Source organism: Corythoichthys intestinalis, chromosome 6 (genome assembly GCF_030265065.1).
Source record: "Corythoichthys intestinalis isolate RoL2023-P3 chromosome 6, ASM3026506v1, whole genome shotgun sequence".
Taxonomy (NCBI): domain Eukaryota; kingdom Metazoa; phylum Chordata; class Actinopteri; order Syngnathiformes; family Syngnathidae; genus Corythoichthys; species Corythoichthys intestinalis.
In genome coordinates, this window is record NC_080400.1 from 59,934,662 (window position 1) to 59,953,881 (window position 19,220).

At 41.0% G+C, this 19,220-nt stretch overlaps 1 protein-coding gene across 2 annotated transcripts in view; it reads right to left on the bottom strand.

Annotated features, from left to right (window-relative positions):
- Nucleotides 1-19,220, bottom strand: part of brip1 (BRCA1 interacting helicase 1) — a 152,716-nt gene that overhangs the window by 132,832 nt on the left and 664 nt on the right. For both annotated transcript variants that reach the window (XM_057838714.1, XM_057838713.1), the window contains exon 2: nucleotides 11,229-11,340. In XM_057838714.1, the coding sequence (XP_057694697.1) occupies nucleotides 11,229-11,340 (112 nt within the window). The remainder of the gene's footprint in view (nucleotides 1-11,228; nucleotides 11,341-19,220) is intronic.

The window sequence follows — 19,220 nt, forward strand, 5'->3', positions numbered from 1 at the left end:
CTTTTCAGTTTTTTATTTGTTAAAAAAGTTTAAATTATCCAATAAATGTTGTTCCACTTCACGATTGTGTCCCACTTGTTGTTGATTCTTGACAAAAAAATTTAATTTCATATCTTTATGTTTGAAGCCTGAAATGTGGCGAAAGGTTGCAAGATTCAAGGGGGCCGAATACTTTTGCAAGGCACTGTATACATTCAACATACGGTACAAAAGGACTGTAGTGGGCATTTCACTCTACTGTCATTTAAATCTGTCTATGCTGTCCTCACTCCGAAGCGTCTATTTTTTCCAAAGATAGACAGCTAGTGAACGACGCCTTAATAATTACACTTCCTTTTTTATCTGATTTATTAATAAAATGGCCTCAAACCATTGTCCTCTTTAGACCGTAGTAAAGCTACAAAAAAAAAGTACACAAGCATTGCATTAGCAACAACGTTAGCTTAGCACGCTATACAGGTTCACTAAACATAAACAAAAAGCGTCTCATACAAAAAATATAACATTTCGCTTACAAACATAATATGTAAATTCTTTACAACAACCATACTTACGGACAAATCTTGTCCAAGGATCATATAAGCACAACATTATCAGCCCGAGACGTCGTGCAGCCATAATGAACTGGAAAGAAAACAATAAACCATGTCGCAAAGCGACCACAAGAGTTCGCTGTTGGACAGCACAAAAAGTCTTGCTGTAAAACTTACCAAAAGGCAGAATACTTTCTGGGTGGGACATGTGCGTTAATTGCGTCAAATATTTTAACATGATTAATTAAAAAAATTAATTACCGCGTGTTAACGCGATAATTTTGACAGCCCTAAAATGTATATATTCATTCATATAAATGAATATTTATATCCGGGACATACACCGCTGGCCAAAAGTATTGATACCCCTACAATTCTGTCAGATAATGCTCAATTTCAATCAAAATGATTGCAATTACAAAGGCTTTTGGTAGTAATAGGAAAACACAAAAAAGAATGAAAAACAAAAATAAATCATTATAATTTTACACAAAACTCCAAAAATGGGCCAGACAAAAGTACTGCATTGGGACCCTTTGAAAAATCACGTGATGCTTCTCTAATTTGTGTAATTAACAGCACGTGTTACTTACCTGTAGTACATAACAGGTAGTGGCCATAACTAAATCACACTTGCAGCCAGTAAAAATGGATTAAAGTTGACTCAACCTCTGTCCTTATCTGTACCACATTGAGTATAGAGAAAAGAAAGAAGACTAAAGAACTGAGAACTTGAGGAGCAAAATTGTGAGAAAGCATGGGCAATCTCGGGGCTACAATTCCATCTCCAAAGACCTGAATGTTTCTGTGTCTACCGTGCGCAGTAGGGTGTGTCAAGAAATAAAAAGTTGAGAAATGAGAGGGGGCCCTATGTTTTAAAGTTGTCTTATGATATACTTGATCATAATCAACAGCAAAAAATAGTTTTGACTTTATTTACCTACCCCCTTTTTTGATTGAAAAAACAGCATTTTTGGGGCGTTTTTGCATTTTTTGACCATTTCTGCCTAAACCCTGTTTTTTCAGATATGTAATTTTTTATGCAATATTTATCATCTCCATTTAAAACCAGATATTTATTACAGTTGAAAATGGTCCCTTTAAAAATAAAAAAATGGTCCTTTTAAAAATTAAACTTATTTAGTTTCCAATAAAACTTTTACTCTTCTAACATGCCAAGACATGCTGCCGGCCATCACAGATCATTAAGAGAACACTTTGTACCCGAACATATTTGAATTGAACTGTTGAACCTTTTTATTGATAACTCCTATTGAGATGGGTCCCAAGACCAGGCATGAGGCTGGTACTAGTCTGGCTGATGTGACAGGTCCAGGAGAACCGATGATACAAACTGAGCTCCCTACCCTCCGGGGTGTCCTGAGGCATGGCATCTACCTGCAGGAAAAGAGGCTGTTGGAGGATGGGGTGGATAGGAGGAACTACAGCATCAACCAGCTGGTCAAGGATGTCAAGGTGGAGTTGGTGGGCTGTTGGCAGAGGGCAAATGCTCAATTCAGTCCCCCGGTCACCATAACAGACAAGTCCATAGAACGGAAAATCCAGGTGGCCTGGACTGCTCTGGAAAACTTCGCCTGGAACAGAGGGGGCATGAATTGGTCACCAGGATTGCCTCAGAGTGAGCAAACCATGCAGAGGACCGGACAGTCGGCATGACGGTCAACTGCACCACCTTGGGCTGGGTGCGGAGGCAGGATAGCTCAAACAGGGCATTCCTTGGACCATCCACCCAGCTGTTGTTGACCTTTACTTGGAACCAGCAGGGGAAGTACACATTAATTATGAAGGAGACAATGTCCTTCAGTCTAGCCAGGAGCTTGCCCTTAAGTCCATGACTGAAGTTGCTAACGACTGTCAGATCTCTGGAGAGAACCCTTAGCTTCCCGGCAATTCCAGGGAAGACAAGTCTCCCTGATCTTCCTGACAAAATAGTGAAAGACCTCTCCTCAGACCAGCACTATGGATACAGGATCACCAAAGCTATCAGAAGTGGCAAGATGGACAATGATCTTGCTGCACTGACAGTTGGCAAGACCGGACACAGCCGGTGGCTCACCACAGCTAACCTGTTCTGTGACTGGTGGTGTCGCAGTCATGGACTTAAGGGCAAGCTCCTAGCTAGACTGAAGGAGATTGTCTCCTTCATAATTAATGTGTACTTCCCCTGCTGGTTCCAAGTAAAGGTCAACAACAGCTGGGTGGATGGTCCAAGGAATGTCCTGTTTGAGCTGTCCTGCGTCCGCACCCAGCCCAAGGTGGTGCAGTTGACCGTCAAGCCGACTGTCCGGTCCTCTGCATGGTTTGCTCACTCTGAGGCAATCCTGGTGACCAATTCATGCCCCCTCTGTTCCAGGCGAAGTTTTCCAGAGCAGTCCAGGCCACCTGAATTTTCCGTTCTATGGACTTGTCTGTTATGGTGACCGGGGGACTGAATTGAGCATTTGCCCTCTGCCAACAGCCCACCAACTCCACCTTGACATCCTTGACCAGCTGGTTGATGCTGTAGTTCCTCCTATCCACCCCATCCTCCAACAGCCTCTTTTCCTGCAGGTAGATGCCATGCCTCAGGACACCCCGGAGGGTAGGGAGCTCAGTTTGTATCATCGGTTCTCCTGGACATGTCACATCAGCCAGACTAGTACCAGCCTCATGCCTGGTCTTGGGACCCATCTCAATAGGAGTCAGCGTTTCCCCTACATAGGATTTATCGTGGCGGGCCGCCACACCAAAATTAAAAGCCACCACGCCTTGCAAATGCGATTCTTTTTTTTTTTTTTTTTTTTAAGATTTAAAGATCCATTCTAATTTTTAATTAGTATAATTTAACATGACTTCTAAATGAATATATGAAGCTCATTTGTACACACGATTGACCATAAGTCGTCTGAAATAGCATGTAAAATACAAATTGTTCCTTTACATGCTTTATTTTGAAAAGCGTATCATTTCTATTGAAAGCTTGCGGCTGGTACGTCGGCTCGGCGCAGAAATGGAAATCGGGAGACGAAACACAGAAAGGCATTTGAAGTTAATGAATGTACTTCTGGTTTAAAACTGTGAAAATGACCTTAATATACTGACATTGACGTAACGTTTAAGTTCATTATGGCATGTTTTTGATACGAATCGGTCGCGTCCTACTCCTAGCATAGCATTTGTTCGGCGCTGACGTCACTCGTTGTTATTGATGTACAGTATTTTGGAAAGAGAAAAGTTCCTGAGGACGAGGGTCCGCTAACAAAGTGACGATTATTGTTTGATGATTTAGACCGTCATGTTCAGAAATATTTAATGAGCGTCCGAGGCTAATTAAATATTTCGGAACGTACCGGAGGGCTCATGCTCTCAGGTGCTCTTCATTTGCGAACGTATTGGCTCTCATGTTCGGAGGACTAGAAATAACCAAATGGTTATGGCAAGCGTAGTATTCTAATGTTGAGATAAGGTTTTCAAGAACTGAATGAGACCAGATAGCACATAGAGAGGCAGATCAGGATGGCGCAGAGTCCAGGGTAGGAGAAGTAAGCAAAAAAACCAAACAGGAAATCTAGCTGGACCCAACATGGACAAAAATGGCAAAGTTCAAGCTGTGGCTGTACCACAAAAATCAAGGTGAGTGTTTAGAATCGTGCACCAATCATTTTTAATAATCATATTTGTATTATTTTATCTTAAATTGTGATATTGAAAAAGGTTCATTTTCTATAACCTGGCATAATGCTTATCGAAAAAAAAACAAAAAAAACATGGTATTTAAAGAAGTATTTTTAATCTCATTGAAACAAATCATTATATGAATGTGTACTAACAATCAGAAAAGTAACTCCCACAAAGACACTTCAGTTTGAACTGAAGTTGGATTGGCTAATGTAAATTTAACATATTTAATTTAAATCCAAATGGGTAATCCATTGAATGTGTTTCAGAATATGGACCAGGTCAGCATGATGGCACCACAGACTGATGAATGGGGAGTGCTGCTGACAGCAACCGTCCGCCATTGCGTTGACAGTTACCGTCTCAACAGTGAACTATGAGATTTTTCTTCAATGACCTGAGTAAGACATTTGGTCAACTGTACATTGTACTGAACTGCACAATGTACATTTGAGATGCTTGAGTGTTTTCATTTCCTAGATCTAATTTTTTTCTAATTCCTGTGTAGGTAAAGACAGACTTGAGGAACAGGTGGACCATCTTGTAGCATGCCTCACATTGACTAATAAATGGATCACCTATTGCCGACCCCCCCCCCTTTTTTTTTTTTTTTTTTAAGTCCAGGAAAATCAAGTGTTCCCAGGCAGGATGCAAACTTTGCAAATAGATCTTTGTTATGGTTCTTGAAAAAAATAAATAATAAAATTAAAAAACAATTTTAAAAATTCTTATTTGTCATGATACGAAACAAATTCGCCGCGGCACAACATGATGGGGTTGTCCGACTCCGACGCAGTCCACCACCACCACAGCTTCAAAAAATCCTAGGGGAAACCCTGGGAGTTATCAATAAAAAGGTTCAACAGTTCAATTCAAATATGTCCGGGTACAAAGTGTTCTCTTAATGATCTGTGATGGCCGGCAGCATGTCTTGGCATGTTAGAAGAGTAAAAGTTTTATTGGAAACTAAATAAGTTTAATTTTTAAAAGGACCATTTCTTTATTTTTAAAGGGACCATTTTCAACTGTAGTAAATATCTGGTTTTGAATGGAGATGATAAATATGGCATAAAAATTACATATCTGGAAAAAACAGGTTTTAGGCGGAAATGGTCAAAAAATGCAAAAACGCCCAAAAAATGCTGTTTTTTTTTCAATCAAAAAAGGGGGTAGGTAAATAAAGTCAAAACTATTTTTTGCTGTTGATTATGATCAAGTATATCATAAGACAACTTTAAAACATAGGGCCCCCTCTCATTTCTCAACTTTTTATTTCTTGACACACCCTAGTGCGCAGTGTCATCAATAAGTGTAAAGCCTATGGCACTGTAGCTAACCTCCTTAGATGTGGACGGAAAAGAAAAATTGAAGAGAGATCTCACAAAAGATTGTGCATATGATGGATAAAGAACCTCGACTAACTTCCAAACAAGTTCAAGCTGTCCTGCTGTCCGAGGGTACAACAGTGTCCAGGACTTGAATTTATTTATTCATCTTTGTTGCTTCGTTTGCTGTTTCTGATTGTGTATCATATTGCCTCTGCAAAGCCCTTTGAGACAACATTTTTGTGATCTAAGGCTATACAAATAAAATTGAATTGAATTGAATTGAAAGTGTCAAACCGTACTATCCGTCAGCGTCTGAATAAAAAAGGGACTCTATGGTACGATACCCAGGAAGACTCCACTTCTGACCCAGAGATATAAAAATGACAGGCTTGAGTTTACCAAAACTTACCTGAGAAAGTCAAAAACGTTTTGGAAGAATGTTCTCTGGTCAGATGAGATAAAAGTAGAGCTTTTTGGGAAAAGGCATCAACATAGAGTTTACAGGAGGAAAAAAAACTAGGCCTTCCAAGAAAAGAAAAGAAAACACAGTCCCCACATTCAAACATGGCGGAGGTTCCCTGATGTTTTGGGGTTGCTTTGCTACCTCTGGTGGTGGACTGCTTGACTGTGTGCATGGCATTATGAAGTCTGAAGACTACCAACAAATTTTGGAGTATATTGTAGGGCCCAGTGTGAGAAAGCTGGGTCTCCCTCAGAGGTAATGGGACTTCCAACAGGACAATGACCAAAAAAACACTTCAAAAAGCACTAAAAAAATCATTTGAGAGAATGCACTGGAGACTTCTAAAGTGGCCAGCAGTCCAGACCTGAATCCCATAGAACACCTGTGGAGAGATCTAAAAATGGCAGTTTGAAGACAGCATATTCAAATTTCAGAGACCTGGACCAGTTGGCCAAAGAAGAATGGTCTAAAATTCCAGCAGAGCATTGTAAGAAACTCATTGATGGATACCGGAAGCAGTTGTTAGCAGTTATTTTGTCTAAAGGTTGTGCTACCAAGTATGAAGCTGAGGGTGACAATACTTTGGTCCGGTTTTGTGTAAAATGATTATGTTTTTTTTTTCCCATGCTCTTTTGTATTTGTTCATTGCAAGCAAAATATAAGATATTACTACCAAAGCATTTGTAATTGCAATCATTTTCTGGGAGAAATTGAGCTTTATCTGACAGAATTGCAGGGGTGCCAATACTTTTGGCCAGCAGTGTACATATGAAGTAATATTTTACGGCAATATTTTACTTCGTACGTATGCACCAAGTAAAAGTTTGTTTATAGCGGCAGCGATGTTCACATCTTTGGTAATGCTCATTTTGAAATTCTACGGCAGAAGCGGAGTAACTTCCTAGTTTATCAATATCAATTTATCAGTGGCTACCCTCTCCGGTAGATTCGTCCAAATGGCGATGTTTTTGTCTTTTTTTGTTTTTTTTCCTGCTACCCAACTCTTCCGGTCCTGTAATTTAATTTTATTTTTGGATTTGTCGTTGCGTTTTCTGAATTGTTTTTTTTGTTAAGTGAATTTTCGTTGTTTCTTAGTTTTTTTGTGATACGATCTGGCGTTTTGTTTTTTGTTATTTGACGTTGTGTTTTTTTTTTAAATTTGTTGCTGTCTTTTTTTAAATGTTTTTTGGTTATGTGATTTGCCGTTTTGTTTTTTATACTATAAAAGTGAATGAATATTGTTTCAAACTGTCACACAGTGGATGCAGTGAATTATTATGACCACATGGTGGCAGTAACGTAATGTAAAATGTTAATTGGCTCCAAACCATGTCGACTCTAGTCAGCACAATAGTTTTTTTATTTTTTATTATATATAGCATAAATTAAAAACCCGATTCTTTTCACCCAATTCTTAACCCTAACCACTGAAAAATGGCCTGATCGGCTCCATTTCCGATCACGTGATCAGATCGGGACATCCCTAGAATCCCTACTTGTAACCAAGACTGACTTCATCGTACAATTGGTCGGAATACAAAATTGAAGGTAGAGGTTGCGCTAGACTTTTTCGTTGTCTGTCATTTTGACTGACAGGGTCATAAAAATCCGGTCATAATCTATTTTTTCCCGTCACTTAAATTTTTTAAATGATGATAATGACATTGTGGTGACCCTTTGTTTGGCATAATTCACCTTCCGTACTTGTGTGTCCATTTGGCCGAGCGCGTTACCACTATCCACTCGCTCTCGCTATATGATTGGCCGAAGAGTCGAAATGCTCTCCCGTGAAATGCCTGTTTGAAAATGTTCCCGTTGTTACTTCTTGCGTTCGCTTATAAGTGCCCATTTAAAAAGGAAAAGCGATGGATGATACTACACACAGAGCGTATTATTAACAAATGTTAAAGTTGTATAATCATATAGCGAGAATAAGGAACGTCACTGACAAGGGCAGGCCCCCGCGAGTGGATAGTGAGGGTTCTAGGATAGTGGGCCTACAGCTAACAAGACTCTTAACATTGCATACCGCTTCAACATATTCAATAGCAGTGTTTCCCCTAGGATTTTTTGAAGCTGTGGTGGTGGGCTGCATCGGAGTCGGACAGCCTCACCATGTCGTGCCACAGCGAATTTTTTTTTCTTCATTTTTTTCCCCCAAGAAGAACCATAACAAAGATATATTTGAAATATTTCATTAGCCAGGCTAATGTTGTACCTCTCAGCTACAGTACATGTATGTAAAATGCGTAGCTGATTACAGCTACGTTACCCGATGTACTAATGCGACTTTTTTTCTCGTGGCAATAGTACGACTTACATCTCGTAGTGACTCAGGGTTGGCAACCCAAACTGATGAAAGAGCCATATTTGACCCCAAAAAAAAAAAAAAAAAAAAAAACTGATACAGTATGTCTGGAGCCACAAAAAATTAAAAGCCTTGTACAAGCCTTATAATTATCGATACTAGCTATATTAGCCTACTATAGAAATGACTAAGTTGGCTAGAAATACGTAATTAGCCTTCATGATTAAATGTTTATTTTCCCTGCAGTGGATCCTATAGAGAATGACGCACCACGTGACTACTCTGTTGTACTATGCCACCACAGGTTTAACTTCATTACAATATTAATGAATTGAAAGAATGTTTGTGTCATGTTTGTCCTCCTAGAAATCCTATTAAAACAAAAAAATATATTTCCCTCGCCCATCTTTTTCCATTTAAAAAAAAAAAAAAAAGCTCCGAAGCATCGCTAAAGAGCTGCATGCGGCCCGAGAGCCGCGGGTTGCAGACCACCGTCGTAGTCCTCCTTTTTCCTTTTATTTGACCCTCATAAGTACTACATTACCACAACAATAACAGTCCTTCTGTCAACTGACCCATTTAGAGCACTGGGGGAATTCTAATAGCCGTGTAAAGAGTTTTACTTGATTCGGTGAGAAGGTGAATAGTTTTTTCCCCGTTGTTCGTAAACTAAATTTCCACACAAAGGCACGTCGAGGTACCATTAACTTAGCAAGGAGAGGTATGAGAGTCATTTTTCGAGTGTCCCAGAGGTCGCGAAATTTGGGTGGGGGGGCGCATTTATCAAAGTTTCGTCAGCCGTAATTGTCTGAAGTTGGCGCGCCGGTGTTGTGCCGAAAAATAGCCACTCCACGTGAAATGTCCCCCCTGACGGGAGCGCCCACACGTCACTCGTACAAACAGCCTTTTCTTACCAATCGATGGAACCAGAAACGACGTTCTTGTACCGTGAATATGTATCATTTTACTCTGCTTGAACTGATAAATCGTTTACTGTGACCAACGCTCTGAAAATAGAGCAAGGCTTTATTTTGGGCCCCGCCTCTCCGCAGTCTCTCAGCGCAAGTTAGTCAAAGTTTGCTTTCCGTCCAAGACGGCCGTCCACCGCTCACTTTCGCCGAAAAGTCCGATCCAAATTATTGTAATGCCCCGGATATGGGCAAGAAGGAGAGAAGTCTGTATTTGCTTACCCACTTTATTGTGGTAACAATAATAAAGAAAAACAATAACAAAATAACAGCGGGCTGCTACGACATGCGACCGCTATCTCTCGCTATCTCGCTCGTTCTCCCATTCTTCCTACTCGTTCCCCTTGCGTCTCTTAAGGGGGAGCCTGCATAGTTACGAACATTAGGCTACAATACACAATGAAAAGGTGTCCGCTGAACTCCTCCCACTCGGCTGCCGCTAGTTTGAAGCGGCCTTAAAAATTTTTTTTTATTTAAATAAATAAATAAAATACATCTCATTTGCCAGGCGTGGCGGCTTTCATTTTAGTGTGGCGGTGCGCCACAATCTGTTGAATATAGGGGAATCCCTGAATAGTATTTAGTTTTCATTCATTTTAAATTAATATTCTGTCCGAACAAGCTTAACAGAGAATCCACACCGTGCCATCACACATCAAGCAGATGAATATGTAACTTTTGCTCCGCAGTGACAAAAACAGCTGACTGTGGCCCCAGTAGTTAGGTAGCCTACCATATGTAGCATATGGAACAATGAAATTAACAGTTCACCTGCTGTGGCCTGAACGTAGTCTCACACTTTCCTCCTGGTGCACATGGACTTGAATTGCGTGCCCGCTTGTGCAGTCCCTGTTTTTCACCTCTTTTATCAACACCATCGTCGTTTTGGGGCTTTTTGAAGAAACTTCGGACACTCAGTTGCCTTGACATTTTTCAGAGAAAGGCCAACGACGTCATGCATCAAGAGAGATAATAGCTAATTAATATGCTCACTTGCCACCCTGTGGTCTGGGGTGTGAATTGCAACCGGTCAAAATGACGGCTGGACTTCAGTTTTTTCCGTCACCGTTTTAGAAAATCGGTCAACGACGGAAAATATTCAGTTAACGCGACCCCTGGTCAGGGGAGAAAGTAAGACCCGAAGAAAATGACCCTAACCCAGGGAGATTTTACCAAGATAAGCTCAAACTAGTACAGACAGCTCAAACTAGTACAGACATTCACAATAACATGTTGCGAATGAGAGTGCGAGCGAGCGGCAGGGAGAGAGAGAGAGCGCGTTAGACACGAAAGCAAGTGCCATTGAAAAACTAATAATTTAGCATCTGAAAATATAAAAACCGGGATTTTTCTACTGGTACACTTTTGACGACGCCAGGACCAACAACAACTAAAGCCTCATTGTTTCATTCCAACGTCATTGTGAACAACTCTCAATTGGCAACACCTCACTTGTCACTTGGTCAAAGAGGTCTTCAGTAACACTTTTTGATCAAAACAACAGAGTACTTACCAGCCGTTCAGGCCTACTCTGTGTGATCAATCCACTGCTTGGTCAAATGGGGGGGGGGGGGGGGGGGATGGCTTTTTGCCGGTTGGGGCTAAAGAAATTTCCTACACAACACTTATTAACCATTTTTACAATTAAAAACGCTTGAATTTCTTGGAAAAACGACAAACACTGGCCGCGCAGCAATGAAGCTAAGCGGATGAGGGTACAAAAAAGCCTACCTTAGATGACATCTCTTCTGGTTACTGACGCTGGCTTCCTGGCCAACAGCGAAATTGGATTAAAACTGTGTTTTGCACTTTTTTGGTCCCTTTTACAAAAGGACTACGGGTTGTAGCTCAGACAAATACAATCTATCAAATTCAGTAAAGTATGTGATAAGGGGACTAAGGGGATGGATGTGTTAAATTCAAAGAAAAACAACGTTAGTAGTTACTTACCATACTGTGCCTGCTGCCACCCTAACGCTGAACACAGAAGGGCTAAACTTTTGCCACTTCCAGTGGGACTTTCCAGCAAACAATGCTGACCGTTGTTTAAGCCTCGTAGGATCTGTAAAATGACAGCAAGTGTGAATATATTGTAATTAGGGGTGTGACAAAATATCGAAATGGTGATATATCGTGATACTTTGTATCCCAAAAGGTTATCGATATGCTCCTGCCAAGAATCGAGATAGCGTTTTTAAAAGGTGTCAATATCTAAAAGAAAAATAATAAAAATGAACCAACAAGTTGCTACCAAAATCTTCCACTATAATAGTGTCTCAGCTAACTCTAAGGCTAAATTGACGGTGCTCGACGCACAATCCATTTAGACTGGAAACGTTCGTTCATTTGAAACCAGAGCATTCAGTCATTCTGTCCGATTTTCAGGGCATTTACAGGTCACTTGCTGTTCGTTTTAGGGCATTTACAGGTCAGTTCCTGTTGAGTTTGAGTCACTGCCTATTCATTTGGGTGATTCCCAAGTCAAGTAACTGAAAATCAACAGGTAAATGCCCTTAAATGGCCCAAAATTACCTCATTGCCTGGCATTGGCTGCCACTGACTGCCATAGACGTTCAATCCGTTTGAAGTGGGAGGGATGGCAGCGAATGAACGATCGTTCATTCGCTGCTATCCCTCCCACTTCAAATGCATTGGACGTCTACTAGTAATAAACTCATTCCAATTCACAGCAGAAGCTTCATTTTCTGTTTATTAATTGTTTGTAGACTATCCTAGAACAATTTCCTGACCAATGATCGATAATCATTGTATCGTCATATCGTCAGATCGTTATCGTGAACTTTGTATCGCAAATCGTATCGTATCGTGAGGTACCAAGAGGTTCCCACTCCTAATTGCAATGAAACCTTGTTGATCATGATGATGATCTATAACAGCATTGCTGTAACGTAAAATAGAGCCAAAAATATGTGATCGACAACACTATCACCAGCAGTTCCATAAATTGAGTAGCAGCACCCTGCTAATTACTTGGTATTGCAACCGGAGCGTTATGATTCGCAGCCAGTAGTGGACAAATGCAAAATGGCACCTTGCTGTAGACAAAAAAGGCGGCTAATATGTTTCCTGATTGCCCCAGGCAAGTAAAACCTTGTCACTTGCAGAATGACAAATCATAAAACATTTTTGTTCAAGCCAGTATATGAAAATTATATATGGTATTTGAATATCTGTGTATATAGTATACAGAGATGAAAAAACCCGTATTTGGTAGCAGGGCTCCGGTACAAGTATTTTTTTCATCTACTCGCAAATGTGTGACCAGTAACATTGTGGGGGGGTTTTTTTGTTGCTGCTGACAAACTCCTTCACAGTTAAATCCACTAGTTTACACTAATGTAACGAGGTTGTATGCCAAGGGAAAAAACTTCAGAAGAAAAAGAAGGTGGAGTCAGGCGATGTGTGGCCCAAGTTATAATTGGGGTAGCGGGAAAATTTGACAGCACTTGCGAACACAGTGGACGAGCTCTACAACCTCGACAGGGTCCTCGAGGGTGCATGGGAGCTCGCCGAAACCGGTCTACATGTGTTTTGTAGATTTGGAGAAGGCGTTCGACCGCGTGCCTCGCGAAGTCCTGTGAGGGGTGCCCCGGGAGTACAGTGTACCGTCGAGGCAGCCCTTTGTCCCAGATTCTGTTAAAAAATTTTATGGACAGAATTTCTCGGCGCAGCCAAAGCGTTGAGGGGGTCCGGTTTGGTAGCCTCAGCATTGTGTCTCTGCTTTCTGCAGATGATGTGGTGCTGTTGGCTTCCTCAAGCCGTGACCTCCAACTCTTACTGGAGCAGTTCGCAGCCGAGTGTGAAGTGGGTGGGACAAAGATCAGCACCTCGAAATCCGAAATGGTGGTTCTCAGTCGGAAAAGGGTGGCGTGCCCTCTCCTGGTCGGGGATGAGATTAAGCCTGTCGCAATATGCAATAATTCCATTTATCGCGCGATATATAAAAATGAAGGCGGTAACTTTTCCGCTGCGATTTATCGCCTCGCGTGCACGTGTGTGTGCGCGTGCGGCAGACGGGCTGTTAAAAGTTCGTTACCAACTGCGCAAAATGCATCTTCGTTCCAGGTCCGCCAAAAACTAGCGCCGGAGCCAATTGTTCCCATTATATCCTATTGTTCAACGTATACCGGCCGCGCCAGTGCTCCGGAGTGACTGTGGACCATCTATGGCGCGCCGGTGTTGTTGACGTGTGGGCGCTCCCGTCAGGAGTGACATTTCACGCGGGGCGGCTATTTTTCGGCACAACGCTGGATATTTACTATTAAGTCCGCCAAAACATTGTTACCGACTTGGCTGCTACGAATAACCTCACTTTGACAACGAACAGCTGAATGAAATTACCGGTAAGAGCGCTGTGCTTCAAACTCGTCCTGTATATGAAAGCCCTCATATGCTGGTGTTGTGTAGTAATGAGCAGACGTGACTTCAGCAGCGCTTGATAACTTTTTTAATGCGCGGTTGCGCGCACACACTAGATATCATGAAATGGCAAACTAGATGTGCTACTTCCCATGCCATTGGCTACGTGAGCCCAGAGTGATTATGGGACATGTAGTCCATATACTACATCGATGAATTCTAAACTGTCATTTGTCACATGAGGTTAAGAAGGCCAAATCAATCCATACCCGTGACTATCGATAATGTTGCAAATATTGTTAATTCAGTACGTGACACAAATGGATTTGGACCATAAATAGGATGTCTTGCTCATGTAGTAAACCTAGCTACTAAGAGAGCTGTAGCAATCAACGGTGTGCCCTGCCTCACTTTATAAACAGTAAAGATTGTTCTCAGCACTTTTATACAATTTTTTTTTTCATATCAGTAAGAAGTAAGCACATAAATATTATGCACTAAAATGCATGTTTATATGATGGCAATTTAATTTTTGCTCGTTAGCAAAAAAAAAAACAAAAAAAAAAAAAAATACAATTGTTATATTTTTTTTTACAGAGCATTAAATGTATTGAATCGGATCGAAAATCGTGTCCCTCGTATCAAAATTCGTACCGAACCATGACTTAACTCTATCATTGCATCCCTATGGAACACCATTGCAGAAGCTATGACGGGAAACGTTTTCATTTTTCTAAATGCTGAAGTTGTTAAGTGCAATTTTTTTTTTTTTTTTTTTAAACACATTTTATTTATTCTGTGTTTCTGTGCGGTATCAATATTGTTGTTTTTTACTTAAGAGGTATGGTCTATTGTTTTTAGTTGTGATTTCTTAAATGGTAAATGGTGTTATACTTATATAGCGCTTTTCCACCTTTCAAGGCGCTCAAAAAGTATATTTGAATTTAAGAGTAAATATCGCGTTTAAATGGGTGTACTTCATCTATTAATATATAATGTATTCGCACTGTCTTATTGTAAATTGGTTTAAAAAATTGGGGGGGGGGGGGCGCAATAATATCGCATATCGCAATAATTTATGAGAATAATTATCGCACACTAAAATTTGTTATCGCGACAGGCCTAGATGAGATCCTGCCCCAAGTGGAGGAGTTCAAGTATCTTGGGGTTCATGAGTGAGGGTTAGGAGGGAGCGGGAGATCGACAGGGGGATCAGTACAGCACCTGCAGTAATGCGGACTCACCGGTCCATACTGGGGAAGGAGGAGGTGAGATGCTCTTCGTTTACCATTCGATCTATGTTCCTAGCCTAACCTATGGTCACAAGCGCTGGGTTGTGACCGAAAGGAAAAGATCCCGGATTCAAGCGGCCGAAATAAGTTTCTTCCGCAGGGTGTCCGGCTCTCCCTTAGAGATAGGGTGAGAAGCTCGGTCATCCGGGAGGGACTCTGTGTCGAGCCGCTACTCCTCCGCATTGGGAGAAGGCAGTTGAGGTGGCTCGGGCATCTGGTTCGGATGCCTGCTGGACATCTCCCTGGCATGTCCCAATGGCGGGAGGCCCCGGGAATGACCCAGGACACGCTGGATAGTCCTTCTGCTGGCCTGGGAATGCCTTGGGACCAACCGTAGGAGCTGGTTGAAGTGGTTGAGAAGAGGGAAGTCTGGGCTTCCCTGGTAAAGCTGCTGCCTCCGTGACCCGACCCGGCTAAGCGGTAGATGATAGATGGAAGGATGAATATGAACAGCTTCACGCCCTATTAGGCGCTTAAATGCGAACCGTGAGAAAGCAATATAGCTTAATTTCAAGGTGTTAAGACATACACGATTAACTGTTAAAACAGTTCCTCCCAAAACTACCCCATTTTGTCGAAGGTAGCCCAAATTTGATCAATCAGACCAGTGTTACATTGGTTGTGGTTACACCGCGGCAGCAGGCCAGGAGTTGTAGTCTCGTCTACATCAGGGCCATCCTCTTGCATTCATGTAGTGGCGTCTGCCGTTGTCTTGCGAACCATTTGCATTCATGTCGCACGGATTTGGGGTTCGTGTTGTGGCAATTGGGATTCATGCTTTGGCCGATTTGCATTCGTGCTTTGGCTATTGGAGATCGTGTTGTGGCAATTTGCATTCTTGCTTTTTTCTTTTGCAAAGCATTTGTAATTGGCGTTGCGTACTTGTGGCAATTTGCATTTGTGCTTTTTTATTTTTGCAAAGCGTTTGAACTTTGCAGTTCGCCTGACACTTCTTGGCCACCGTAGGCATGCGGGGTTGGAATCACATAAAGGTGACGGATTCGGGGCTGTCCCGTTGCAGCTAGGGGCAGGTTTTTACAAGTGCCTAAATTTGGAGATGCAACTACTGTAAAGTATTTTATTTTTTCACAACATCATACATCACATTAACTCATTTGCTCCCGGAACCGTATAAATACGTTCTATTTCCAAATGCTTCAGTGTCCCGATTACGTATTTATACGTCTTTTGCGTTTTTTTGTACAAGAAGCATCTAGAGCTTTCGATCTATCGCCAAAACAAAAAACAAGCCTCAAAACCCATTTTAAAGCAATAAAACTGGCCACTGGAGGGCAGTAGCACATTTGTTAAGAGCCCACAACTCAATTCAAACAGTACAACTTTATTAGGGAAGCTAGCAGAGCCCCTCCGCAGTTTGCTGCTCACGTCCACCGCACGCTCGAGGGTCCTGCACGGAAACACGCACGGCCAAACCAGTTCCCCCCCAGGAACATAAGTTCCCCTGGTGAACGAGACAGTGGTCACCACAAAAAAAGACTTTAAAAAAAATCCATCTTTACGAGACAGTCGGCAATGAGGGAAAAGTTTAACCGCTGTCGCAGCCACCAAACGTCATCTCTCAGTTAGGTAAGTGTGAATAAATTGTTACTTTGCTATGAAAAGCTCTATTTGGCTGGTTGTTCATGTTATTTTGTAAAAGGAAAACATTATGCAGATGTTTGGGATGTCACTGAAGCAAAAAATAGCCGTGTTAAAGTCAAAATTATGTTTGAAATTTTTGCGTTTACAAAAAGCTCATTTTCTCCGTTTTTTCATCAGAAATTGGAAAAATGCTCAAACTAAGCTATTTTCTAATGCTGATTTCTAAAGAATGAAATAAGGTATGAAGTTACTTTTTTTTCTGCTGAAAGAAGAGAGTCTAATCTTTCTTTTGGTGGGTTCCATGTTTATATAGCAATAGAACAGAATTTTTTGTGGGCCGTGCAAAATCAGTCAAAATCCAGTAAAATGGCCGGGAGCGAAGGGCCTTGCTCCGGTGAAAATGGCTGGGAGTGAATGAGTTAAAAAACCACTCATTATAATTGCAGTCTCCTCAAATTAAATGAAATAATAAAAAGGCATATGCACGGATAAAATAAAAAAAAAAAATCAAATTAAAATGATTATATCTCCAGTTTTCCGTGGTCTGTCAGTGCCAGATCAAAACTGGGAGAGAGTTTGAAACCCCCACCTTTCAAGTATTGTTGACGGCAATGCTCAATGTGATTTTTTTTTTTTTTTTCTTACAGCGCTTTAAAGTGCATACGACAGGAGAAAAAAATTCTTAAATAGGATTATTATGTGAATTAGAATCATCTTTTGAGACAATTCGACTATATAAAACAATTTAGCGAAGCGCAGATGACGAGAAATTAGAAATTAATCTGCCGGTCAGCCACGCCAACCATTATAAGGCTCTAGCAGGCCCAACAGGTGGATGACGTCAGCGGAGTCACAATTTCATCTGATTTAGTATGCAGCCCATTGAGGGGGAATTATTCAGAACGAGGAAAACGCGACGAAGAGAGCTGCAAAATGTCATTGTTTCAGTCTCTCTACTTTAATATTTTTACAGGATATTCTTTTTATCCAAGTATTTTTTTCCCCAAATGCTAAATAAATGGCATGGTCATGACAAATAACAGTCTTGTACTGAATGGAATATTAAATAATAAAAATGCATTTATTCAGAACTACATGGCAAAATTACTCCATAATGGTCAAAACTGTCGACTTCACCTTTACTGTCGCACCTCCCGAACAATATTTTCTGACACTTAAATCGGGCTTATGTCATTTCCCTTCCCCGGCTTCAGATAATCTAAACAAACCAAGAGGGGTGACAGCTAGCCGACACGCCAACTCGAACCGAGTGAAGTTTCAAAGTCTTTGAAGCGGATAATCACACATAACTAGCCCGGATCATTTCATATGACGACTGGGTTGTCGATCAACACTGTTGATCGGCAAACCGCCCGGTGGCGACCAATTTACAGCTCGTTACCCGCAGGTGGGAGACTGCAGTTGTTGTGCAGCTAACGGGCAGCTAATGTATATGAGGAGAGCTTTTTACATGCCTATCCATGATCAAACGTAAGTAGTCCTTTATTTTTTAAAAAGTTTGTAGTGTTTACTTTGTAATCGCTGTATTCGCGGCTATTTTTAACTCAAAGTTGCATTTCTGATCAGTCGGAAAATTTGACAGAACACCGGGCACATGAGCACAATAAGCCAAATATAGTGCTATCCCGGCGGGGGGATGTGAGACCAGTTGCCGGTGTTGTGCCGAAAAATAGCCGCCCTGCATGCATGTCAGCCACAAAATGCATGCCACCTACATATTAAAATGATCCCAGTATTTGACATAATACAAAACACTATGTTTACTCACTTTCTCATAAGTCCCATGGTCCCACAGTAGTAGGGCTTGTTTTGGCCAATATCCACCGGTGAATGGGAACCTTTTGAAACTCCAAAATGGTGCACATGCCTCTCCCTCATACAGCAAGATTTTTCTGCAGCCATTTGGCTGGCGTGATGTGAAAAATAAACGTATTAATCCGCAAAATCAGCTGAATCCTTAGTCCTTCTCATACAACAGTACGTCTGTATAGTGAAGAGGACTCCTTCCTCCGTACACGTCACAGCTCCCTCTTTTTCAACTCGAGACTGTTGCCGGAAATCACTCATTTTCATGGAGCGGGATTCAAAAAAACTAAATAAATATAGCGATCGCTTCCACACATATCCAAGCGGTTCATTTCGTTCAGGAGCATAAAATACCGCGTGTAGTATGAAATAAACATGCTTTTTCGTGTCACAGGCACTTTAAAGATGTGACATGTATTTATTTTTATTTCTATTTTTCGTCCTTTTCATGCAACTTTCAGTTACACGTATCACAAAAACTATTCTTTTTTTTACTGAACTTTCTGCTGTCACTCTCCCTTACGCGCCTTGTGAGAATTTTTTCCCAAAGCAGAAATTGTTTCCAGGAGGCAAAAAAGTTTGAAGCCCAAATCATTCAATTCCTATTTTCCTGAATAAAATATTTTGATGGAAAATTGAAATCAAACTTTTCGTCTTCAATACAAGTACTTAGGCAACATAAAATAACAATTGTTTTAATAATTAATGAAATATTTATCATAAAACATACAAAAAAAGCAACACAACAATTTTACTCTTATTATTATTCGCATTTATTAACTTAAAAAAAATATCAGCCATACATTTAGAATATATTCAAGTCACAGATATAAAATAGACA